Source organism: Phalacrocorax aristotelis, chromosome 4, assembly GCF_949628215.1.
Source record: "Phalacrocorax aristotelis chromosome 4, bGulAri2.1, whole genome shotgun sequence".
In the NCBI taxonomy this organism is placed as follows: Eukaryota; Metazoa; Chordata; class Aves; order Suliformes; family Phalacrocoracidae; genus Phalacrocorax; species Phalacrocorax aristotelis.
In genome coordinates, this window is record NC_134279.1 from 80,937,559 (window position 1) to 80,964,891 (window position 27,333).

A 27,333-nucleotide genomic window follows, 5' to 3' on the forward strand; every position below is an offset into this window, starting at 1 on the left:
ACAGACAGGTGACGCACGGAGTTAAATACGTAGTGATACCGAGTGATTTCTGTGCTGACTGTGTCTTTAAGGCACAATTCTTTGAACAAATAATAAGACCAACCGGTGCACTGAGTATCCAGATCTATCTCAAGATCCTCCTACCCCAAATTTTGTAGGAAGGGAGAAAAACCCTGTTTTTATAATGTTGAAATAAAGAGTTTTGAGTTACTGAGTGAAGTGTCCAGGAAGTACCAACACACCCAGTCTTTTTATCACATTTATTTCAGTATAGAAGGCACTTACAATACAGAAAGAAAAACAAAAAATATGATAGGCACCAAAAGTGAAGTTAGAATTAAAATGACAAAGAAACAGTTTACCAGACAAAAGGAGCACCCTTCCCTGTTAACAATACGGCACGCGGAAATGAAGCTACTGGTGACTAACTTTTTAAACAGTTAGGGCTTTTTTTTTTTTAATGGAAAAATATAAAGGCCGTTCTACTGTGAACCTAAATTTAAAAAGACCCCCTCCACACACCCGTACAAGGATTTGGGAGTTGGTGGTGTTGACAAACACGGGGCCTTTCAGCTCCGGCACTGCAGGAGGTCCTGGTACATCTCAATGAGGCGAGCGGCCTCTCTCTGCCCAGACAGCACAGCACCGTGGGTAGTGGAATAATACTTCCTGTGAGTGGCCTCCCCTGAAAACATCACCTGCATCGGCTGGAGAGAATAAGAGAAGCAGAAAAGCTCAGCAGCACTGATTGAAAAGCAGACGCAAGGCTAAAAGGAGACAAAACTTTGTGTGCACTCCCAGAGCCCCATGAGCTGACGCACCGGTGTAGAGTGCGGTGCACCGCGGGGACAGGCACAGCACACATCTGCCAGCGTCAAGCTCGTCCTCGTTGCTATGCCTGCGTGGAGCCGCTTGCAGGGCTGAGGCACCATCACAGAGCCAGCTACTGGCTCCAATAACCCCAAACAAACCTGCACGAGTCATCGAGCACCTTACTGCTCTACCGACTCCTCCCTTTGCTCCCCTAAATTATACCTTAGCCTTTTCGGCATTAAGGATTCTTTTCTGGACAGCAATTTCAGAAGGAAAAACAGTCGAGTCTCAAACCCCACAGGGTCTTCTCTGTTACATCAATAGTTAGGTGCTTGCTAAAACTGCTGCCAGTTCCATTCCGAGGCAGGAATTTCAGGTACCTCTCTTCCCGGGGAACTACAGAGGAATATTCCTAAAGCTCCTGCTGTCTTTTTTAATAGATCTCTGTGCTGAATAAAATCACATAGTGGGGTCAGGCTCTGGATGGAGGAGATGGACTGGGCAGATGGTGCATATTCACCAACCGTTGGTTTTGGAGTTGGACACATAACCCTGAAAGTCAGGGTGAGTTTGGCTTCCCATGTTACTGCTCATCAGCTGAGCCATGGAAACTGTCCCCATGTGTGCTCTTGTTCTCTGTGCTGTACTCAGAAAGCAAAGGCAGCGTCTGAGGAGCAAAACCATTGTCCCCTGTCAATGCAGGAGTCCCCCAGCCAAGGACTGGGCCTCCCTCACCCTCTGCTGCCAACACGGAAACATTTCCCAACATGCGCCTCCAACACGCTCAGACCTAGCCATTAGCAGGGGTCGGGCATTTAATGCCCCATATTCAGGCTATGCTTTAAAAGAGAATAACGTGCTTTCTGAGGGATATTTTGAACTGGCCAATAAGGCTAATGGTCTCTAAATGCAGAGATCAGAATTCTAAAAGCCACTCAGATGCCCAGCTCTTGATAATTTCAGAGAGATGTGGGAATCCCTGAGATGTTTGGATTCCAAACATTAGATGCAAAATCCTACACAAATTATTCTTCCAGAGGGGTATGTATAAAAAATATGGAGAACACACTGCTGGAAGCCCTGTCTCTTTCAACCTCCCCCCAGAAAACCCACAGCCCAGTGTCAAGTTAGTCTTCTTGCCACCGAACTGATGCGGGCCATACTTACAGCAGTTTTGGAGCTTTCAGCGTAAGGCAATGGTTTAGCGAGTTTCTCTACATCAGCCCCACTAGACCCAACTTGGGTGTAAGAGTAGGATCCACGGAAGTTGGGATTGCTGCCCCAGGAGGACCGCAGGATCCGGCGAGGTTTCGGAATGTTTGGATTCCCTGGGTGGAAAGCAGAAGACAAAAAGTGAGAACATCTGAGAGGCCACATAGAAACTCTTTTATATTACTGAGTTGTAAGTATCTATATGACAGAAAGAGCATCCCTTTTAATCATAGCATGGTTTGGGTTGGAAGGGACCTTAAGGATCATCTAAGTCCAACCCCCCTGCCCTGGGCAGGGACACCTTCCGCTAGACCAGGTTGCTCAAAGCCCCATCCAACCTGGCCTTGAACACTTCCAGGGCTGGGGCACCCACAGCTTCTCTGGGCAACCTGTTCCAGTCCCTCACCGCCCTCAGAGTGAAAAATTCCTTCCTTATATCCAGTCTAAATCTATCCTCTTTCAGTTTAAAGCCATCATCCCTTGTCCTATCGCTACATCCCTGGTTAAAATTCCCTCTCCAGCTTTCTTATAGGCCCCTTCAGGTACTGGAAGGCTGCTAGAAGGTCTCCCTGGAGCCTTCTCTTCTCCAGGCTGAACAATTAATCTCAGCTGCAGTCTTCCATTTTGGGAAAGATCATTAAAATGCTTATGTTCCTAAGAGATTGAGAAGCTTCAGGGAACTCTGGACACAGTTTGTTTGAAATACAGAGCATTTCCTGGTCTCATTTGCCATGGTGATCAAGCATTTGATTCATTTCACCCAGGTATTTCACTGGGTGGCCAGTCTAAACTGGATGTTTAGGTAGTCTCATGAGAGAGGTGCGCCTCCGAAGAGGAACAGAAATAAGGAAGTTAGAAGGCAAATCCTCATTATGCAGGGGCATAGAAAAACCTGTCAGAAAGTTTTCAAAACCTGTATTACTCGCTCCAACTGCTACTCAGTCACTTCCCATAATTAACCTAAAAATCCAACAGATCCATTTTATGGGACACACATGGTATGGAAAGAAGGCTCTTGAGGCTGGAAGTAGGATTGCTCGATTGTTGTAGGGTTTCTAAGGCTAAGAGGATGTAGGACCTAGAGGTGAGGGCACCTGAGTGAACCAATGATAGGGCCATCATCAGGCACTGTCCCATAGAATCATGGCATGGTTTGGGTTGGAAGGGACCTTTCAAGGCCATCCAGTCCAACCTCCCTGCAGTGAGCAGGGACATCCCCAACCAGATCAGGTTGCTCAGAGCCCCGTCCAGCCTGACCCTGAATGTTTCTAGGGATGGGAAAATCCCAAAGATTGGGATTGGGATGCAGGACTGTAGCCAAGGCAGCCCACCAGCTGGTGGCACAAGAGCCTCAGGTAGAACTGAAATAGGGAGGAGATCCTCTTGCTGGGCTGGTTTGAGACCATCTCGGTGACATTGACCAAGTTTTTGCTGGCCTCCTGTGATCATGTTCAGCTTGGCAGGAGAGGGGCGGGGAGACAGGACATGGAGAATTGCAATGATGATAAATTCTCTCTGCAGGATAGCTGAGATGCACCCTTGAGGCCACCCTTGAGGCCACCTCACATATCCAGGCAAGCTTCAGCTACTGGAGTCTGGGAGATCGTCAGCACAAGAAGCAAGAGTAATTGAGACATGTTTGCATCTTGCACAGTTCCCGTGCCTGCTTCAGACCCTGACTCTGTAACGCTCCAGCACGCTTAGCCTGCTGTGAGGACTATCTAAATTCCCCCACCTTCTTCATCACAGCCTAGAGAGAGAGACATCCAGCTGTAAAGACTAGCTAGGCACTACATTACTTAATTCCAGTAAACAATTATTTAGTCGTGCCTTCAATTCTTCAAAATCAGGAGCAGGTCACTTCCGTGGTTCAGCTACCGCTTTTAGGAGTATCGTGTGTCAACCAGAACGATGAAATACAAGGCTTGCCAGAGTACACTGTGAACACTTTCTAACCACTAACCCCCAGATCAAAATATGGCACAGACTAGCAAATAAATACACCCTACAAACAAAATACATCCTACAACTGAATGTTGTTTCAGGAGTAACAGCTTAGCATAACAAAGCCTCTAAAACACGCTCCTCTAAGAATTTCAAAGCAGGAATGCCTGGGATGGAAGTGAAAAGCCCAAGGGAGTCTGAGAACAGGGAACTCTCAGATGCATCAAGGAAATAAGTTATCAGGTTTTATTTTTAAAGGTTGTGAGAAAGCCCAGGAGAACACACTGTGAAAGCTGTTAGATGACACAACACCAACCAGGGCCAAAGCAGTCATCCATCACATTGCATTACACAGAAACAATCACACAATGTATTTTCAAATAAAAGGAGTCTCTGCAGTGGGCTGGTGGAGCCTCTTCTGCAGCTGGTGCATGTTCCCATGCTCCACTGTCAAGGTGCCCAGACATTCAATACAAGAGTCAACAATAAGATATTCATAAAAAGATGATTAACATTAGGAATGCACAGTGTTACAAGCAACGAGATGAGGGCTTGTCGGCCTGCAGATAAGGCCACAGATCTGCTAAAAGACTGAAATTTGTTAACAAAAGAGTTTGTGGAGTCATCAGCCCTATCAGCAATTGTATAAACCCAGCAATATTTAGTAGAGCAATCGTTCAGACTGGTAAAAGCAACAGCTTTGTTCCTCTCCAGTGTTTCCCATGGACGACCTTGTAACAAGCAGGTGAACAGCAGCCTTCCCACGGGGGAATTGTTCTTCACGTAGCAACTTCATCACAAGGGAAACTGCAGCACAGCAACATGAAGCATGGGGCCTCGGGCAGATGGCAGGGCTCACGCAGAAATGCCCGTGCCAGCTGCCAGCATGGAGCAGAGCTAAGGAGCCTGGCTACATTCAATCACAGCTATACGCCTCCCAGAACTGAAGCCAGCCTCCTCCCCTAGCACCACGCTGTGTGGGGCAGATGTACCAGCTCTCACGAGCTCCTTTAAGGGTCCTCAACACAACAGACCGTACAAGCATGATGCAAGTGTCCAACGTGCAACTATCGCTGTGCCCCTGAGCTTCTGCGTGCATGCCCTTTTGTATGTGAGGAGCTGTTTCTAAGAGAAAAATCAGGAGACCTTCATTTCTGCCGCACATGGAGAGGAGGAGCTTGGTTGATGTTCAGACGGGAACACGTAACACGAGCTCTGACCCTGAACTGTTGTTTGCAAGACAGAAACTATGAAGGCTGGTAGGGCCACGCTCGTTCAAGGAACATATTTAATTGGACTTTCTCAGTCTACTCTTAAATAGATGGATAAACATGTGCCTTTGCCTCCAGATAAAAGTAACAAATAAACTCCTAAGTTTCCACTGTCCAGAGAGAGATAAAATGGCTAAAAAAGGACTTCAGCCTTCACTAAAATAGGAAGGCACGTATCGTCATGCCAAATTCCCACTTGTTAAGCCATGGAAGATAATTCCACATGCCCCAAACAATCCCCTCTTTATTCAGTTACTAGGTGTGGCTATATAGATTTATTGGTTATGGGGCTTATTATGAGACACAGGATTATCATCAAACGAACTCACAGATCTAAATTAAGACACCCATATTTATTTGCCCTCCTGAGAGCAGGGTATCTAAGATCCCATCAAGGCCAGCAGAGATCTGAGGTGCTACCTGGACATTAGTGCCTACCGCCACCAGAGAGGCATTAGGGTATCCCAGGCACCCACAGGGGCTGGCAGATAGGACACAGAACCTAAAAGAGATCTGTTACCCCTAGAGAAATAGCTGGAGGACAGGGAGAACACCTCAGGTCATCTCCAGCCACAGCTTCACAAATCCCTGAGTCCTTCAGAAGGGAGCAGGCCTGCAATTCGTGCCTTCTGGCTTCTAACGCTCGGAGCTTAGCCAACAAAGAAACCAGAGCAAGACTTCTAATTGTTTGAAGGCATCCCATTTAATCAGATTTAGAGGACACTGCTTTTCAGCCATCCAGCTGTGAAACGCAGTAATTGTCAATGGTTCTTAGGTTAGAACAATCCTCAGGGCTTTTCACAGCAAAGCCAGATAATCCTCAACACCAACCTGCATGTGAAATCTAAGGTCAAGGAAGCAGATCATCTCCTCTCAGAGAGAAATTCACAGTGTGAAATAACACCAAGTCTAAAAGAGTGGATTTAACATAGGACTGGTCTATCACCCTCTGAAGCCAAAGCAAAGGCAACAGACTGGGAAAACACAGCTGAAGATAGGAACCCACGTGGCTAATGCAGTGATTCTGTAACAGAAGAGTAAGAAATAAGAACATGGGGAGTTTTATACCCAGAACATGAAAGCTATAAAAGGCAAAGCAAACATTAAAAGGCTTATACTACCTACTTTCAGTATTGAATATAAGGCTCTCTGTCTACTCAGTAGAGAAAAGCTCCTTGAGAAGATGTCACAGAGCACCAAGTGAGGTGTGGAATACCTGAATGACCTTAAGGAGGAGTCTTTCTTTCCACTGAGCTTCAGATCCTAGGAAGACCAGTTTCCCAGCTCAGTTACATGAAGGTGATTGGTGGGAAACGCTTGGAAAGCTGGGCTTGGAGGTACTAATTGGACCAGAGGGGACCAGTCATTTTCAGGAATGCCTACAGTTAGATCACAGACAGAAGGCTGCGTTGTACCCCCCCAACCCCCACTCTTGCACTCCCAATGAAACAGATGAGTGAAGAACACGGTAGGTGCATGGAGAGCTGCGCACACTCCTGTTACCTCAGCGTGTCTGGCACCTGGTCCAGATTAGCCCTGGGACAGTGCTTCTTACGTGAAGCTGCTAGGGAAAATGGGAGCAAGGATAACAGGATAAACACAGCTAATGTAGCAAGGCCATCCTGGAAAATCTGTGAAAATATTTTCTACAAACTAACGAGTTTTTTGAGCAGAAAGTGGAAGAGGTCATGTTGTGTAATGGGTACTACAAGGACAGGTTTTCTTGTCACAGTTTCGAGCAGCTGAGAGGTGACCTCTCAGCTTACGCACCAAATGTTCATTGCAGGGCAAGGCCTTGGTAAATTCAGTCTGAAATTCTCCAGGGTTAGATAACCCAGGATTAGGAGAAGGCTGAGATAGAGCCCGCACTGCTGAAGAGTCTGATGGACAGTGACCAGGTGCAGTATCAGCTGGAACAGCAACTGCAGCACATGCTGATGACCCAGTGCCAACACATTTCCTTCCTGGGAGGAAGAGAGAAACATTCAACACATGCAAACAATAACAACAGCGAAGGAGCCCAAGAAGGAAGAGGGAGGGTATAATCTCATCTGTCAAACTAAGGAAGACCCAAAAAGCCAAATTCCTGCTGATGAATCGAGGTGTTTTAGAAAAAAGGAGATCCTAAGCAAGAAGAGCTGCAACAAACAAGGTTGTTTATATGCTCTGGGAGATGTCAGCACTGGAACAACTTGGCCTTAAAGAGAAGAGCCTTCTGCTACGCCTGCACGGAGCAGCAGTTGGCCTGCTGAGGTCAGGAGGAAAGAAGGCATGTGTGTCCTGACATTGCAACATAACGTAGGGATACCCAACACCACTGACAACAAACAGCTCAGCAGGCAGAAGCTGCCCGGAGCCCAGCATTCACTGATTCATCCTACTTCTCTGCGGAAGCCAGTTATGCAGGTATCCCTCAGCTTCCAGGACCCTTTCTCTACATCTCCATGGCAAATGGTCTGTAAGCACAGGGGAAAGCTACACTTGCAAAGGCAAATGTCTTCAGTTAATCGGAGGTCCACGGACAAGAGGTAAGGCTGGGAACCCGCTGGGTGTTGAGATTTGGCTAACATGAGCTAGCAGGCAGATATAAATAGCTTAATCACAGGACCCATCTCTAGAATAGCATAAAACACATCTAATCTTGGAGGACACTGCTCTTATAATGACGTATAATTATTTATAAATCCAAAATCCTTATTTCAAGACTGCCAATAAGTCAATTGCTATTTCTTTCAGCGTTGCTACCTTACACTTGAACTTACACAGTGCCTCCCATCAGAGAATCTCAAATAGCTCCACAGGCACAAAAAGCCCTTTCCTTGGGAAGGAGTGCAAGCTCTCGGGAACTGACTGCAGACAAACTAAGGCCCAGCTTGTTCAAATATTACTACTTTTAGTGATTTCATCTTGGATTTTCTCAGCATAATTCATGTAAGATCTGTCTTGCTCCAGTTGCTGCCTTTAAGGTGATGTTTGCTCAGTACACATGAAACCTGTCCAGGAAGGTTTAGGTGAACCACCCAGAAATGGAAACTCTCAACGTCAATGGATACTCGGAAATTTAGGCCAATGCGATTTTCACATAGGCTCACGTTGAATGGAAGTCAGGGATGTGATTCAACCACCACATCTCGGCTGATCTGAACAGGTTCAGCTCCACCAGCTCTGAGAGAACTGCTTTCCACAGCCGAGATCAGTCCTCAGGAGCCCCGCGTCTGACAGTCCCAGCTGCTAAAGAGTTATTTGTGATTAAATAAAGCAGAGGATGTGGAATCCTCAAGCACTTCTACCCAGCACTTCCTGAGCTGGTTATCAGCCCCTCTATAAATAGCTTTCAGGCACACCCAAGCAGGCGGTGTGCTGGAAGCCCACACGCAGCCCGTTCAAAGGGACATAAAATGTCAAAGAACTAAAAATTATTTTACTGCATTTCCTTCCTAGCAGTTACTCAACAGCCCAGCCCCACTCTCACCTCTCTTCTCCACTCACCAAAGGAACCAGAGCATAGCTGACCTGTAAATTTACGTAGCATTTCGGTGCAGGTTTCTGCCACAGTTTCATCATCACACTTCTCCATAATCAAAGCCTCTTCTCCGCAGATCCAGCCGCTCAGGACATGGCCGTACCTCTCTGGTGGGTAGAGTACGTCAAAGCTGCAGATCTTCTTGTACCACAGCTCCTCGGGATAGGTCAAGCTCTCACTCTCTGCCTCGTCTTCCCAGACAAATTGGATGCTGTTGCATTCAGAGCTCCAGAAAGGCTCTTCGAACTCCAGGAAAATCTTGTCAGTTGTATTGATTCCCAGTTTCTCAATGGCCATCACTTTCTCCTCGGGCAAGCGGGGATGAAACAGGCTCTCGTGGCGTTTCTTCAAAACTCCCAGGGACACAGTCACAATGACATGGTCAGCTGGGATGAACTCACAGTCCTCGCACTCTATGAAGACATCGGAGCCCTTGTCCTCCTCGGGGAGGTCACTGTTGTGGTCAGCCACCCTCTCAATCTCCTTGCTGACCGACTGGTTCCAGTGGATGCACTTGACTGGCTTGCGGAGCTGAATGACGGACTCAGGAATGGAGCGGGCCAAAATCTCCACGATTTTAATGAAACCGCAAGGAATGATGTGATGAGCCCCAGGGATTTCGGTCCATTCCCCAAATTCACTGAGCGAGACTTCATCCATGCTGTGAGAGCTGCTCTCACAACTCTCTACCTAAGGAAAAGCAACACAAAAGCAACATTGCCACAGAGCAACTCATTTTGCTACGGTATAACATTGCAAAGGCACAGAGGAGCTGCACAAGCTGGGAGTCTTGAGTCCCACTCTTAAACCACGTTAGTTTTGGTAGTAAAGAAGTGTTTGGCCATAGGATCTGACAAAATCAATCCTTAGCCTTCCTTCCAACACAGCAAACGACTTTGTCATGGTAACAAGCTGCACCAGCTTTGGTTGCATCGGCCAAGGTTGCATCAGCCAGAGTTCAGAGATGATGTCTTTGCTTCCGCATGATTCTGGGTTACAGCTCTGACTGTTTCCTATCATTTAAAACCCACTTCACTGGCCAGGGACTGGCTGCTTGGCGTTCCTACAACAGAAGCTGGAGCTCTGTTAATCAGATGCTCTTTCCAATGTTAATAAATGCTCCCATGAGGAGCCATGAAAAACTTTTGGCAGCTATTTCTGCTGTCTGCAGCTTTCAACGTGCTGTCAAACAGTCAGCAAGCTAACAATCTGCTGGAGGTGAGAGGACCCAACACAGAAGGAATTGAAGGAGACGGAAAAGGGATATGCCAAGATGTAAGACACTTGTGTTTGATTCACTTGATGTGGTTATCAGAGCTTTAGATACGGGACCTGTTGGTTAATGTTTGCAGGAGCATTAGGCATAGCCGTAGCTTCCAACAATCCCTGGAACAAAGGCAGGATGTTTGGCCTGTCTTGTGATAAGTTTCTAATGATAATACCGATGCATGGGACATAGTGATCTTAAAGTCTTCAAATCACTGGAGTCACAATGATTTGCACACTGTAATTCTTTCAGCATTTTAGGCAAAGGGAACATTACAATTACAAGCCTCATCCTTTGGCCAATTTTCCAGGCCTTTCCGCACTAATGACCACGTTTGGAAGCCCGGCAAGCCCAGAACCTCTCCCTGTGGAGCGCCCTGGTGCAGGGCAGGAATCTCTGGGATAAGATGACATGCAAACAAGTCAAAGTTGTACCAAGTAGTTCACAGGTCGCTCCTGTGACTGTACTGACAAACAGGTGGTTGCCCCTTCCTCGTCATTGCCCAATGACTCCAGCAAAGACAAAGCAGGCCCAACTGCTGGGCCAGGTTGCCAGCAGCCAGGTCTTGAAGAAGACCTATCCTCTGAGTCTGCGGTGGTTCCACCCCATCTGATGCAAGCTGAGCGAGCACTCTCCAACGCCCAGACAGGGTCAGTTCTGCTGGCCCTCGGCAGGGACCCTGCTCCTGGATCACGCAACAGGCCACTCATCCCGTCTGGATTCTCCAACAGGGCACTCCATGTTAGGACAATAACAAACAGTGATGGCTATTTGATTCTTTCAACCACAAAGGAAAAATGCCAGGGAGCAAAACAGGTAACTACCAAGACTATACTTTGCCTGAGACACCAGTTAATCCCCACTCTCTCAGCAACCATGCTGATCTGATAGTCTTAAGTATCAGAAGCTTTGTTTTTCTCAGGTATTTACACATGAGAAGGGATTTGCAAGACTTGCCAAAAAGTCTCTGGCTGTGGCAACCCGTAGCAACCACAGAAGAAACCGCCAGGAAAACCAGAGCTATATCAAATGACTAATACTGTCTGCATGGGTGGTGTTACATGGATAACACAATAAACTGGTCTTTACGTGGCAGCTGTGGAGACGCCCTGTGATACAACCTTTTGGGTTAGGACAGTGAGATATGAGAACGGCGCTCAAGGGGCCTGGGTTCCAACCTCAGCTTTATCACAGGTTTCCGGTGAGACTCTTTAGGTCTTTATTTCTCTTTGTTTCAGCTTCCCACCTGTAAACAGTGAATACCATACACTTACCCACAACACAGACTGCTGCTTGCTTCCCCTGCCTCATTTCCTAAGCCTTTAAGTCATTATAATTGAAATAGGAATGACTGTTAGGCTTTACTTGTGGAGTGCTTGATGCAGCATTAAGTCCTCATCCCACAGAGATCTCATTTAGGCCGAGGCATCAAGGAGATAAAAAGAACTAGGGAAGCCGTGAGGAAAGATGATTAGGACACGGGTTTATACAGTCTATCTTTGATTTTATTGCTTTTACCTTCAAAATGCTTTCCAGGGATTTCTTCAGCAAATTATTGGTATCAAAGTTACACTTCTCTGGTCTCCGAGATGTGGACAGGGGCAGAAGGGGGTAAAAGACACTCAGGTAGGACCACAGGGTCCCAGGTATAAGGCACAAGACAAGACATAACTAAAAGAAGCGGACAATAGAGTAGCCTCAGGTGGTAGGAAAATGTTGAATTACACCAGAAAATTTAACAGGGCCTAGGGAATCCCCTTCTGATTAGAAAGGTGGAAGTTTAAGATAAGGAGTGGGGAAAAAGAAAAACCAAAGTAAAGGCATCATTTCTTGCAGCCCACTGTCTTCGGATACGCCTCACAAGGAAAAGTTGTCAACATGAACACAAACTGCCCCAGCTGCCAGAGACCACAGAAAGCAATTCCCCAGTGATGTGCAAGGCTTAGCCAGGTCTCTGAGGGTCAAGATTTGTCTGCTGTTAGTCAAAACAAAAAGCCAATGACGTGCACACACACCTTAAGGTACTGCTGGATCATGGCTAGTTTCAGCCTCTTGACGGCCTCTGTGTCATCCGGATCGGCCTTGACACGTTTGCGCACTACGTCCCGTGTAAAGACGCCCACACTATTCTGGCTCTCAGCATTGACTGGTTTACCTCGTTGGAAGAACTCCTGAGTCAGGTTATAGACCTGCGAGAGGTAAGACAGAAAGATGGACAATGTGATTCACAGCAGAATCCAAGCCCCAAGTAGGATGCTGTTTCCTCCATTCAAACAAAACCAGCACGTTCAGATCACCTTCTCTTGCCAACTTGAGCAATCAGCTCTGGCAGTTTGTTGTGCACTTTGCTCCGATGCCACGCCAAGTTGCGCCCACAGCTACGCTGGTTACAAGGCAGGAAGCAACACTCCCCTCCAGGCAAAGATAACCAACTTTACTCACCTGCAACAGTCTAGTTACTATTAAGACATTAAGTTACTATTAACTTACAATTAAGTTATTTTTTTAATTCAAGCATGTCCGGTCTGTCGCCTGCAGAAGACCAAGTGAGACAGTCCTGCCATTTTCAGTAGCTGAAGCCTGTTGTTCAACCAGCTGTTTAGACCTTGCAGCTGGATCAGTAAGCCAGGCGAGCACACACTGCAGAGCACCTCTACAGAGCAGGCTTAGGTTTGCTCAGTGTAATTTCTGGCTCTGCTGAGCAGTGTCACAGCCTGACTAAGCTCCAGCCTCCACCCAAAGCCTGCTGGGGGTGAACTCAGGCAGCAGGACCCACGTGCTTCCTCTCATCTGACAATAAAGCACCAGCTCTTCTCCCACTTTGGTGTCTCAGGTGCAATCCCAGGTGCAGACTCTGTATCTAAAGCCTTTCTCAGGTTGCAGGGCTCAGATCTTTGACTGCTCTAACCTGGAACCAGCCCCTCTACCCTCTCCGTTATTCTGATTATTTAGCAATAACACCCAGGAATCCACCAGGGTGGAGGAATTCAGTTTCATATTTATTTTATTGTTGTCCCCTGAAAAATAGGAAGCCATCAACGCAGGCTTAGCAAAGGAATTTTGTGTGCACACACATTTGAATTGTTGAGCACAAGAGAGGTACAGATCCATGGAAAACAATGACATCCCTAGTAGCCCCCCACGAGGAGCCAGCCGGAGGAGGACCACAGGTAAAATCCCCTTATAACAAATCATTCTTCTTTGACGAAGATCTTCCTGACATTTTTTTTTAACCCCGGTTTTCCACTGTAGAAGTAAGAAAACAACCATCCACTTCAGCCATCTACTTGTGGCTGTCTGGAATAGTCAGTACTTCTGTCTGTAGGATTGCCAGAAGAGCCTGCTGTTGAATCATGGCCCCTTATTTCCATGGACAAACTCCCAGGAATCTTTTAAAACAGGAAAGCTTTTAAAAGATGCCCCCCCAGAAGTGCAACTCATCCCATTAACAACTTGTTTGTCCAGAATGAGTCACCTTCTCATTTATATCATGCCACAGAAGTACACAGTACGCTTACAAGTAGGGAGGCAAGATCCCTGCTTGGCGAGTTTCTCCTGTCAAAGATGGCTTGACTCCAATTTATGATCCTTTTTTGGAGCCAGATTATTCAGACATACCGAGGAGTTCAACTCAAAAGTAAATGCCTGGTAGGAAGAAGGCACAACAGTGGCAGCCTCTCCTTCAAAGGCTCCTACAGCTTCTCATTCTCTGCTGACATGGCTAATTCATCGTGTTTTAGTTTCTTCCCACCTTGATGCTCCCCAGAAGGTTGCTTTTCTCTTGGGTTTTAGGAATAAAGTGAGTCTGAGGAGGCAAAATAGAGGGGTGATGTGGAAGGGGAGGCAGTGGTGGAAAATGTATGGCAGTGGTAGGAGTAAGAGAGAGCAGGTCTGTGAGTGGTTGGAGGAAGGAGGGTAGATAAGGACAAGTACAGGATAAGGAGGAAACTGAATTTTTAAAAAAAGAGGGTGAAAGGGGGAAAATAAACTACAAAACCAGAGAAGTAATCACAAGAAAAATGAGTGGAACTGCTGAATACAGAAGAGAACTGCAGACACTGAATAAGACACAGTCTTTCCAAGGACACTTCCAGACAAGAAATGCGGAGGCCAGTGCCCTCTATGAAACGAAGGCTTTCCGCAAAGGAAAGGAAATAGTGTATTCTCTGTTCCCTGACGCCAAAAGCTCTTTGGCAGTTTCAACATCCCACGGTTCTCAGGTCGGCTGATTTCTGAGGCCCAAACCACTTCCAGCAAGTACAAGCTGCATAGACCTTGCGTCAGCATAATGCAGCTCAGCTTTCATAAGCCGATTGCACACTGTAAGCAGATAACACATTCACAAGACAAGCAAAGCTGTGTTAAAACCCAGTTACCATTTGGCCAAAAGGATAAGTGAGCCATGGGTATGTTTTTATTAACCGTTGTACTCTTCATTGCCCAACAGAGAGAAAAGCAGAAATGCACAGTTCTCGGTGCTGTAAATATCAAGTAAATTCTTTCCTACATATGTCGTCCCATCCACCATCAGGATTTTTTTTTCTCAGAAACCCCATTATTTCTTTGCTTTTCTCTTCTTGGGGGTGCTGAAACATTTGATGGACAGAAAGGAAAGCTGTTATAGGAAAGAAGCAAGAGAAGAAACAAGAGCAAGTCCTACGTTAAGAGATACATTGTCATAATAAATGAATCAAAAAGATGCTCAACATGTATTCTTTAATGTACACGTGCAGCGAACACAGCCTGTATAAGAAACTATGGAAAAGGTTCACTAAAAGTCCCATTTAAGGTAGGTTTTTAATGAAGTAGGAGCAGAATTGTACTGTCTGTAGTTGGAGTCACTTGGGCTTTGCTTCCTCAGGTGGGAAACTGCTCACAGTAACAGAAAGCAGCATCATGCCCACGGCCTCTGAAGTCATGAGGCATTTGTGAGATTTGAAGACACATCCTCCTTCAATCATTTCATCACAATGTGATGAAAGAAGGATTCCTGAGAGACTTCAGGTGGGCTTTACTTCAGAGAGCCTGGAGAAAGGTAGCATCAAGAACCACCTGACATATTCTGCTGATTTTCTAGTTAACCCTACAAAACATCCATGCGTCCAAACCGAGAGCACCATGCCCATCAGCAAGGAGAGCTACACCATATACAGTCCAGACCGATCTCCCTTTTCTATTATCACAGACCTGATACAAGCAGGAATTAAAAATAAGGACAGGGTGCATCACCTCCCAGCTCCTACCGCTGGCAAACTCGCATCCCAGCACAATGACCTAATCATTTCTCATGCTAAAGCTCCTCTGGGTTCGGGCAGAACAACTGGCCCTAGAAGCCTGCCTGCAAGAACCATCGGCAGAAGCAAAAGATGCAGAACATCTCAAGTGACTATCCATTCTGTGCAGGTTTCCATCCCTAATTCTGAGGGTTTATGTACAATCCTGTGGGGAAATGGGGCTGAAGGTCAGAAATTAAAAGGACTTATTTGAACAGCCATAACCCTAAAATGGCTCCACTTGGGCTCAGAGCTTCTGTCTTCTTTCTGACCAGCTTTGGGGCATCCCACAAGCGGGGTCTCCGCAGAGAACATGGGTTCCACCAGGGATGTCCTCTCTGTTACCTACAGGCTTCCACCTACACGTGTTTACTACATACGTGCTCCACCACAGGAAGAGGCCGTCTCTTAGGAAGAACAAATCTAAATAAAGAAGTTTCTCAGCACTGAAGGAGGTCAGGAAAGCACATCCCAATCCATGCTCCTTCCTGTCGGCATCCGTGACGATCCGTACCATTGTCTTTTTCTTACTTGGCTTAAAAACTGCAGTGACTTAATCCCCGGTTAGTGAAAAAAAACCCGATGGAGATAGGTCCATGCTGTTACCAGGCCAGACATCTGTCAGTGCAATAGAGGGGCAGGGAGGGAACGGTGACTCTTGGTGGCCCTTCAGTCCTGCTCTCTACGATAATGCAAGGCAAGGCACTGGAGCTTAATTGGGGATGGCAGGAAGCCCAGTACAGGGTGGGGGTGAGAAGGGTGGAAAACTTTGTCATTCTTTGGCTGCATCCCTCTCCCAGAAGCTGGGCAGCACACAGGAGAAAGCTGACAGATAACAAGGCCATTAATTAGCTGATTGTTAAGGGGAGGGTTCCTGCAAAGCAGGTCTTTAGGGACCACATCTTTACTGAAAAGCCTAAGTAAAAACAGGCACTTTTTCTAAATCAGGCTGGCCAAAGGACTGTGAAATTCTTGGGCAGGCAAAGCAGTGTGATTTTTCACCTGCAGTTAACTTGTCAAGCTCACCACCTCCCTCCCACCCTTCACAAATACCTGGCAGTTGGCCTTAAATGCCTCTTTGGAGAGGGAAATGAGGATTTAGCAGGGACTGAAGAGCGACTCTGAGATGGATTGTCCCTATTCACATTTTCTCAGCAGTTATACGAACACACAGACACTGAAGCTGCAGACACTGCCCTCAAAGGTCACACTCCTGTCGCTTTTCTTTGAGGGTCACGAGGATGGGGTACAAGCAGGCAGAAGCCAAAATCCTCCCCCAGCCCCAGGATTCCCTCAGTTACCCGAGCAGGAGTGGAGAGGAAGGTGAGAAGATTATGAATACGTGGCATGATCATCACACTCTGGGGAACCTTCCGATGCTGGTGCCCCCTTCCTTGGAGAGACTGACCAAGTGGACTGGCGATGACCCTGAGCAGTGCCAGTTAGACACAGTCCGCTGTCTAAGGAGGATAGTCTTAAAACAACAGCAGCTGCAGAGCTGTCCTGCCAACAGCAGGCTCAATGCCCTTTCTCACGGAGTGTCACTTGACAGCGCGTGGCTGGAAATCCAGGTAGCTGCTCTGCAGGACTGGAGACCTTCCTTACAGGCATTGCTCGGTTTCCTAGTGCTCTCATGGAGGGAGACTTGCGTCAGCTCAGTCACAAGCTCGTTGTAGATCCCAGCTGACTTCGGTCCAGTGCAAGAGCCTCTCGGTTAAGACAGCCTCTCATAGGGAGCTTTCTGCTACAGAAATGAAGAGCTGAGCACTCTTACTGCTCGGCTTCCTCGTAACCAAATAAAGGCTTCTGTGAGGCATCACTACAGCTATTAAAAATTCAGGCTACTGCAAACAAAAGAAGCAAAACTTGTATTGAAGTAGAAGAAGCCAGCCAAAAAAGATTGGACAAGTGCCTGGAAAAAGCGTAAGGACTTTCCAAATGAACTGGCGAGGCAAAGCTCTGGAGGTACTGGGGTGCCTTGCCTTTCACACCAGGAAAACTCAGCACACAGAGGCGAGACGTTGCCTCGCTAGGCTCCAGCTTCAGTGACTCCATAGACCCAAGGGAAACGCTTGAGGGAGACCCTCGGCACCTTGCATTCACTAGAATTTGGTGTCCAGATGACAAGATAACTGGGGCTGGAGAGGTGCAGATGCAGAAGCAGAGCTGAAGGCATGTGCTCGAGCCCAGGCACACAGCAGCAGCTGCAGCGAAAGAAGGGCAGTGTGTGAGTGCATGGGAAGTGAGCCGGCTGCGCAGGGGAGGGCAGGCATTCGATACTGTGACAAATTTAGCCCCATTCATTCAAGACTGTATTTTCCACTGTTCATGCCAGTGCTCCATCCCTGATTAGGCTTTGCATCCATCATGTGGTTGCTGGTTGTTTTGGTTTGGGTGGTTTTTTTTTCTTTTCAAGTCAGGACAGCGTGTGTCACAGGCTTTGCTATCTCAGCCTCTTCTAAAGGGGGAGATGCAGCCTGAGAGATGAGATAGCGTGATGGCAGGACTGCTAACAGCAGGCTGCCCCAAGGCTCTGAGAAGCACCTGGGAGCTCCTAGTAGGCAAGGGAAGAGCCTGACCTCAGGATTTGGTGATCTGTAAAATGGCTTTTTATCCTGGACAACTTCAAGACGTTTTAACAAAACCTCTGAAAAACACTGCCTCCTCAAAAGAACAGAGATTCAGAACTGAAGACCAAATTCCTACTGTTCCTCCCCAGCACCCATTTCACCACCAGTTAAAGCAAGAGAGTATTGGCCAGCCAGGATGGAAAAAAAACTGATGGAAGGACTTGAGTGAAAACACAAAAAAAAATGCTGGGGGAGTGGGAGCCTCAACAAAACACAAACCAGACGTGCACCAGGCAGAGTCAGCATGTGTAAACAGAAAGATTCTCTGCACTTTATGCCAGAGGAAAAGGCCCCCTAAGCCATATGCCTGCTGCACGTGCTCCTGACTGCCCACCCACCCGGCACTTGTATTTCATACAGTCTTTTTTAACTGGAGATTTTCAGGGGATCCCAAAGCTCGCCTTAATTCCTACTTGTCCCGTACAGCACAGGGAAGAAACCAGAGTCAGCTGTCTTAAACCATTAAAGCTTGTCCAACCTGCCACCCCAAAGAGGCTGGAATGAGAAGCTCAACAAAACCACGAGCTGCCCCTGCAAGAGATTCCAGCACACTTTGAAGGAAGACGGAGAAAGCACCTGCCCAGCAACAGCAGTTAAGAGGTTGGCCGACGTCCTCTTCTTGGCTTAAGCTGTCCCTTACATATTTTTTATTGCACTGAGTAGCTGTAGACATTTTTACTATCCATAAATGTGAAAGCCTTTTCTGTCTCCTGGGGAGAAAGATCTCCTGTGGCAATGATAAGCTAATTATGTGTTGCATAAAGAAGATTAACTTTTAATGCGTTGTTCTCTCATGTCACTGGCTGCCCCCTTTCTCTTGCTTTAAATTACCAAATTAAGCATTTCTAAAACACTGGCACCTTGTTATAGCCTTTATCTTATTGGCTGTATCTCAAAAGCTAAGCAGTTCTCATCTCTGTATTCCCTCCTCATTTCAGAGCCTGTGTCACCCTCCCTTTGCTGGAGATTTTCCTCTCATCTTTGAGACAGGATGATCACCGAGCACTGCATGCAGCTTGGCGGTGTTCCATTTACATAAATAATGCTGCTCACTGCAGTATTTTCACTTATTCCCTCTCTCTTTTCTAGTCTTAGTTGCTATTAACCTTGCTCCGCACACATCTCACCTGCCTTTTTCCCTGGCTGGCTCTGGTCCTGTTTTCAGTCCAGTAATATGAAGTGGTTCAGATGAATCATCTCCACCTGCTTTTGTCCAAGAAGAATTCCCTCCCTGCCACGGGTTGCTAAATTCCTTCCATAATGAGGTTTCTTTGAAATTCCTACAACCCCTCTCTAAAACGAAAATGATTTTGTGCCATCCCATCACAGATTCCAGTTCAGAGACCCAGGACAGCGTCAAAACTCTTTTCCAACAGAAAAACAAATCCCCATTTCTGCTCTCCATTCAATTCTTGATAATGCTTTATAGGCTACAGTGACTTTTCTCTTGGTGGCTTTCTAAATGCTCTTAGACATATTTTTAAGCAAGAGTAACCTGAATCCAGTGTGTGTTTAGCCAAGTGTCAAATACTGGTGAAGTTCACTGTCAGATGAAAATCTGAAGGCTTTAGGCACGGCTACAGCCTGATGAAAGTGATAGGGTTTTGCTCTGTTTTATACAACCCACTGAGAGATCACATTACCTGGAAGACTAGACACTCTGCACTGACCCCCCCTAAATGTACTTCATAAGTGACATTTAAAAAAAAAGGTGGGGTATAATTATAATTAACTTTGGCAAGCCTCCTCCTCTCACTTCACTCTACCCAAGGCTGAGTCTTCCTACTGAAAGCAGACAGAACTAATACCAATCTCCCATATGTGTTCAATACACAAATCAGTAAGACACCCCATTTTCCCTCTGAAAGAAATACCAGGATGACAGCAGCAGTGCCGAGTTACATGAAAACAAATTTGGCCTTTTTTCTCTGAGTCTAACATTGACTCATTGCTTTTTTAGCAGAGATTAATCTTGCCACTAAACGCACATTTTCATTTAATTTCATCTCGCAGGATTCTATTTGGTATATTTAGGTTCTGCATCTGCAGTTGTTTGTTTTTTTTTTCTGTTTGGCTCTTCTGTCACACACTTGAGGCCCTCATCTACACTGAACTGCAGAAGACGTCACTGAACATTGCTCAAAAGGAGTTAAAATAACCTTAAACATGAAGTCCACGCTGGTCTGAATCCACCAGAAAAGATGTTCTTTTCCTTCTGATGCAAGAAAACCTGCAATTCCTACGATACTGCACTGACTGTGGCATATTACACAGGACACTACGGTATTTATAACATCAATAAAATGTCACAGGACTACAATGGCTGTTGCTAAGGTTTGGCATTCTACTTTGTTTAGTAATTTGATCCCTCCCCTACTCTTCTAATTAAGTAGCCACTTTCTAGAGCAAGTGACTGGATCTCCCCAGCAATAGTTGCTGGAAGTGATTAAACTGATGACAAATGTGGAAAGATTGTTCTTCCTAACAACAGCGAGTTAATCCCTGAACATCAGGGACAAATGGGGCACAGTTAAGCAGATGAGAGCAAACGAAGTGTTGATTTCTTGCAAAGAAATGAAAGACATTATTGGTTTTCTACCTTTGTCCAGTATCCGGAATGTTGTAACTGTCAAGGTTTCTCACTGTTTCAGGCAGATCTACAACCTGACAAAGCAGCTGAATACCAACCTCGTTATATAAATCACTGAATTCTTCAACCACATCTTTCGGGATCCTTTGCCCGTTGTTGGTAAGATGATAAGCCACCCCATTCTTGGAGTAAAGACTGATCCGTCCAACGCTCCTCTCACTATCAGTAGTCTCTTCAAGTAAACCATTGTCTTCTGCTAGATGATAGACTGGGTTTCCATGTGAACCATGAATCCACGTAGCTCCCAGTTCAAGAGTGGCGTGCCCTGCAGGGGAGTAAACCAAGCAAACTAGTTATTGGAGCCCATTTTCCCAAAAGCTTGTCAAGGTCAGCCCTAAATAGAACGTATGCGTGCAAAAGCAGAACAATTGCCCAAGGACAACTCATGCCTGAACATCACTTAAGCGAGCTTTCTCTGCTAGACAAGAGCAATACCAGTGTTCTTCAAACCAGTCCTTCAGGATACCAGTTTAGATAGTGCTAGAAGGATGGGGTGTTTCCAATAGATACATCACAGTGACACACCTTTGATATTTAAGGTGAAATTCAGAATCTTACTGGTTGCCAGCTCTTACCATGGCTGTTACTGGCTGCTCTATCCTTGCAACTTGGCCTTTCTCAATCATCTTCTCTAAACCTGCGCTTAAGGACATGATCAGACAGCAGAGGATGTACTGCTTGTTGCAGCACAAGCCACGTACCAGCGAAGGGGGTGCATGAAGGAAAAGAGCTGTAAGAAGCCACGCTGCACTATTGCAAAAAGGACATATAAGGACACTCGCGTAAATATTATAGTTGTAGGGAAAGGACAGAGTACCTAAAGACTTCAAATATCCACTGTATCCAAGAGAAGGGGATGGATACCCAGACACAAGAACAAAAGCATCTACAGCAGGGAGATGTAGGAAAATTTGGATTACCCTGGGACAGCAGCATTGGCCTGCACACTGAACCTCGTCCTGTGATTAAAAATATAAGTTATTTACAAACATACCTCAGATGATATGCAATACAAAAATGCATTTCCATTCCCCAAATGAGTAAACAGGTTATATTCTATTATTTATGCCTTTGAAAATTTAAATCAGGTTCTTTAAAAAGAGGCACTGTCAGGTTAAACACCCAACACACTTAGTCTTCATCACCTATACTCTCTGCCTGGAAAACACAAAGAGTTTGGTCAGCCCCATTCTCTCCCTTCCTTAAAACCACCGGGGTTTGCACCAGGGCTCTGACCCCTCCGAAGTCAGCGCTGCCACGACTAGGCCGATAGCACAGGGAGATGTTCAGCAGCTGAAAGAAGGTGCTAAAAATAAGTTTGGATGATGTCCTCCACCCACATTTTTACAGATTCTCAGAAGTCCAAAGCTAGCTGTTTTGAAGTCTGACAAAGCTGTGTTCCCCCAGCATCCCAGCCAGCACCACGCTGAGCAGCTCGCTCTGCAGAGGTGTGGGAATGTCTGATTAAGTGGGATAGTTAATAGGACCCTGCTTGATGAAGAACGGATCGTGCAGTTACCAGTCATCATATACTGCTTAACATGTAAATATATGCTCAGACAGAAAGACACTGCAGCACTGTGCTATAATGCAGTCAAGTTTAATGGGTGAGGGCTCGGGAAATGCTGCTCTTCTGCTGAGACGCTGCCTCCAAGGGAAGCTCCACATACCTTGTTTTTCAAGCAGACGGCCACCTCATCGTTAAGGAGCATGCTGATTGCCCTTCAAAACATGCATTACAGGGCTCGAGAGTACACAAGATTTCTATGTGTACCTAAAACAAAGCATGTGCTTCAGAGCGTGCGGCATCAAGTCACAAACGTGTGCGTATTTAAGGCACCACAAACTCCAATACACTCCCAGAGCATCCAGCCTAGCGGAAATGACTGCTGTACGTTGGCAGCCACAGGTACAAAGCTCATAAATATTGCATGTGGCAGTCACCTTGTTAATGCAATCCTCCTGCAAGTCACCACATGCCAGATCAGCAGCAGAAATACTGCCTGCTGCTTTGTGTCAGGGGCTTGCTCTCTGCTATACTAACAATTGCCTATATATAGCTGTTATTTATGGGGTACCTGATCCTTGAAAGAAAAAAAATATGCCAGCAAGTCCCGCTGTATTCGTGCTCGGTAACAATTACGATGTGTCCCAAGCTCTCCTGTTTCCAGTAGCTGTGTGGAATATAATCAAATGCCAACAAATTAAAAATAGTCATTCTTGTCTGTAATACTTAGAAACTCTCCATCAGCACTACCAAGCAGATACGCCAGTTGTTAACTCGTGTACATTACACGATAAATTCCTTAGAAGTGTAAAAATAAATAGCAACTTTTTAAACAGAGATAGCTAATTTACTTTCAGGACCATAAAAGATTTTAGTTTCAATGTTAATCTGCTTTGAATGAATCATCCAATACATCAAAAAATAGAAAAGAAAAATCTGCTTCCTATGCTATGAATATAATCACTGAGAGACAAGCAGCAGTCAGAACAGGCCTACACACAACAATATACCATACCAGCAGTCTTCCAAAGGAACACACAGATTGCGTATCAAGCCTTCTGAATACGCACGGGAACTTTCACATTTCCCTTTGCAGCCCTGACTATTTCTTGGGCATCCTGTCGTGAAATATCTGCAGTGGATACAGATGTTACAGATCACGTACAAGAAACACACTTACAGTACACAAACACACAAACCCTCTGCCTCACCTGCGCTAGAAACAATGAACCAAACCTCTGGAAACCCAAATTATTCCCCTGTGCTGAGTAGCAATGTGCTCTGTGCAGCTGAGGGAAAGCACTGTCCCCTGCAAGGCGCAGCACGGCTCAGTGCGAGTGGAAGTATGAGGACATAACCCTGAGAAGGTGCCACCGTAGCTCCGGTGATGATTTAAATCAGATCTGTAGTGGAGTGCGCAGACGGGAGTGGCCAGAGAAGTTTAACATTTAAATGCCATTTAGACAAGCGGATCAAAAGGGTCATATGCTGAAGACGCAGAAGAACCACTTCTGTAACATTTTTTTGCAAGCTGTAGCCGGTTCTGAGAAGTAAGCAGGTCTCGCGTGCCCCAGGGGCAACCTTGCTGCTCAGGGTGGTGCAGAAGAAGAAAGCAGCCCAGGACCATGCTGCCCTTTTGCCCTTGTACCAGGGAATAAGGAGGTTCTGAGTTGGAGCTGCTTCTGAGCATTTCACCGCCCAACAAAGCTCCAAAATCCTTTGGCTAAAGGGCACGTGAACCTGCAAAGTGCACAAGGGACCAGAACATGGACCCACCTTGGCAGAGAACCACAGTCCACATACACAGAGTGTAACTTTGACGGTTTGCAGAAGATAAGAAAAGACAGTTTGTAGCTTTCAGAAACATATTAAAAGATCAAGACTTCGGATTCCAATCCTCTGCTCTGCAGATAACAGTTACGTCTACAAACTGCAAGATCTCCACCAGACTGAAAAGCCTGCTCTTGCCTCACGTTAGTTAAGAAGCGCTAACAAACAGGAGGTAGATTCCCTGCAAAGGCAAGGATACGAGTAACCAGTGAAGGTGTCCAAAGGTGAGAAGATTCATCACAACACTAGTGCAACAAAACTATTTCACAGGTGCATTGACAAAATGCTACATCGCTCCCTCAAGGTTTCAAGTCTTTAACACTTCCCTCCTCTTGCAGACATGATCCAGGATATTTTTAATGCAATGTACTGTGAGTAAAGGACACACTTCCCATTCTAACCTCTATGCCAACTCTCAGCAGAAAGTAAAGTGCCCTATTCAAACCCTGGAGATTAGATTTTTCCGACTGCCTTTTCATTCATTTCCCTTCTGAAAGTTCATAGGAGACTGTTGTTTATTTACTGTGGCGAGCTTATCGAGTAAAATATAGAAAGTGATGTAAGCACCCGACAAATAAAAAGAAAGGAGGGCAGCAAGACGCCAGAGTTAATAAATACAGAGAGAGGGATCAGAAACAGAACTAGTTAATTGAAATCAGGAAGGCAATTCAGTAAAAGTGAAGAGCTTTTTGCCTCCTGTGGAGAAGAGGCAGGCAATGCCCTTCTAGAAACCAGGGGAAGTTTCATTGACTACGGTGCAGCAAAGGGTAACGTTCGTTCCAGTAGTTTTGCATTTAGAGATTTTACAGGCCCTTCCAATTGACACGGGATTAAAATATCCAGTCTCTGGACCTTGATTACACGCTGAGGAAGGAAGCCATAGAGGTAGGAAAGCTGCAAATCAGGATGAAAGAATACATTGGAGAGGTTTTTCCAGCAGCCTGATTCACAGTGGGCAGTGCCCTCCGCAGTGAATTAGTTCTAAGGAAATGAATGGGGCTATTTGTGAAACAGAATAGCTTGGAGCTTGCCCCATTGCAAGTGATGCAAGCCACTGAGAAATGGCCGTTCACTAGCCAGGAGATTTACTGGCTGCTCCAGGTCATGAGTCAAGCTTGAAAACGTTGGTGGAAGCTCTCTCAATACAGTTCTTTAATCCCAGAACGCTTGCCACAGACCTGTTACGCAGAGCTCTTCCTGTACGAATGAAAACAATCACCAAGGTCTTTATAGAAACACGGGTTTGGAGCAGCCCCACCTCGGAAAAGATGCACGAGATGCTCAGATTCACCCACCCACCCTGAAAGGAGCCCAAGGATTTCTGTTTCCGACAACGTCACACCTCAAATAACCTTTTGCACGTGCACATTGACTGAAAAAGCACATTTCCAAGGCCAAATTACCCTGATGACAACACAAAGCCTTGCCAGCAGAATAAAGCAAGCCCAACGCATTACTCCCAAAATGCTGCTCTTACCAAGTTTCACACTTTGCACGCGGCCTCCAATTCGGTCAGTCGCCTCAAGGATAGTTACATCCGTGAAACCGCTTTCCAAGAGCGCTTTTGCTGCTGACAGGCCTGCAAGCCCAGCACCAATAACTACTATTCGAGGCTGTCGTTTTCTCCGTAGGCCACTACTAAGAGGATCATCCGTGCTGTCTGCAGATATTTCACAACTTTGCATGCCGTCCAAGCTCGCTTTCTAAGGAACCTATGGAAAAAGCAAACAAGCGTGTTCAGAGAACTCGGCTCAAACTTATCCTCTGCAGTTAAAAATCCTAAGGAAGTTTACAACAATAAAAAACAAAGTCCAGCAGGAAAGAAAGAAAACTTGTGTTCTAGACCCAGCCTTCAACTGGGATGCATAGCAAGGATAACTGAGGTCAAATTGGGATGCAACAACTTTTTGGCCTGGGGCACCAGTACTGGAAACTCCAGACATCTCCACCCTCCTGAACCATGTAGACTATTTCCAGAGAAGTCAAAGGATTTTCAAACTCCCATCTCTTTATATAACCTCCAAAAGTGGCAATTTTGTGGTAAAGACTTTAAAAAAGAAAAAAAACCCACGCGCTTAATGCCAACAAGCTCCACAACACAGACATGAAGCTTCAACTTTGCCTCTGTGGCAACCACAAAGCATAAGCTTCAGATCGTATAACTACGGGACTAGGTAAAGAAGGTTTCGCTCAAAGCATGGAGATCAGATATCAACCCAATCATTACAGAAATGGTAGAGTTGGAAGAATGTTTCAACTGCTGAAAGCCAACAAGGGCCAGTTCAAACATTCACAGCCACACGATGCAGCCCCCGGAGCCAGCGCTGTCCTACCACATCAGGATCACCCTCAGTCTTTGATGAAGAGAGGTTCAAACTCATGCCGGTCCTGACCAGCCCAATTCTACCCCCACCTACCCAATGCATCCAGCTGCTCCTCCAAGCAGGACCCTATTTTAATTTGCAGACTCCTAGAAGCCATCTTTTTAACTGTGTATACCCTTAGCTCTCAGGTCCCATCACCTTATTTTAGTGCATGGCCTGAGCCCATGGTCAAGGTAAACCCTAACAAGGGATCACCAACGTAGGATGACTTTATACATGAATGTCAACGTCTTGTCATTGGTTCTGGGGATGTTCACACCTGCCCTCAAGAGCACGAAGGAACACGGTACAGAGACCCATACTCCACCAGGCCCAAGAAGACATTGGTCCTGACTTGCAGAGAAATCCAAGGAGCTAGGATGCTGCCCCGACCTGTAGCCAAGCTGCTGGATACACCTTCTGAGTCCTTCCCCCATTCGCCCAACCCTTCGCCCCTGTCAAAGACTCCTGTTTCTCTCTTGTATCACCAGAAGACTCAAATCTTTGCACTTGAGATACCACTGGACTACCGCAGTATATGATCATGCGTACTGATGAAATACAAAGCAATAGTGGAGAGTCCTTTTTGCTATGGGTTTTGAAAGCGTGTATTTCTGTTGGCCAAGCTTCTCCTGCTCTCTTTAACAGAGGTGACTCCAGTCCACGGTGCTTTAAGCAGTGGTATAACAAGTAAAGTGCTCCTACAGGAGCTCCTGACAACTATTTTGACAACGTTTAGTTTCATCTGGAACAACTTCAGCTCAATCCACCCTATCTGGGCTCACCTGCAAGAAAGATTAGCTCAGTGCCTGTAACAAACCCTGCTTCTGCCAGCAGAGCTTGTTCCAACTGCCACTGAACAACGGAACAGGTGACGTTGAGCCAGCTCTGGCTGCAGCCCTGCTAAAAAATTCTACCTGCGATTGCATCAATCATCTCGCTGTTTTCATCTCCTGACCAACACATCTCAGCTCGCAGACATTTGTCACAGGGAGCCAGGCACTGGTGCTGGGAGAGTTATACCCAAGCTGAAGTCAACTATGTCAAGCA

At 46.2% G+C, this 27,333-nt stretch overlaps 1 protein-coding gene across 2 annotated transcripts in view; it reads right to left on the bottom strand.

The window, feature by feature from the left end:
* Positions 1-246: 246 nt before the first annotated feature.
* Positions 247-27,333, bottom strand: part of SMOX (spermine oxidase) — a 56,776-nt gene continuing 29,689 nt past the window's right edge. For both annotated transcript variants that reach the window (XM_075092205.1, XM_075092206.1), the window contains exons 2-7: positions 25,398-25,632; positions 20,622-20,848; positions 12,046-12,219; positions 8,754-9,453; positions 1,981-2,141; positions 247-707 (exon numbers count right to left, since the gene is read on the bottom strand). In XM_075092205.1, the coding sequence (XP_074948306.1) occupies positions 570-707; positions 1,981-2,141; positions 8,754-9,453; positions 12,046-12,219; positions 20,622-20,848; positions 25,398-25,605 (1,608 nt within the window). In that variant the 5' untranslated portion in view covers positions 25,606-25,632 and the 3' untranslated portion in view covers positions 247-569. The remainder of the gene's footprint in view (positions 708-1,980; positions 2,142-8,753; positions 9,454-12,045; positions 12,220-20,621; positions 20,849-25,397; positions 25,633-27,333) is intronic.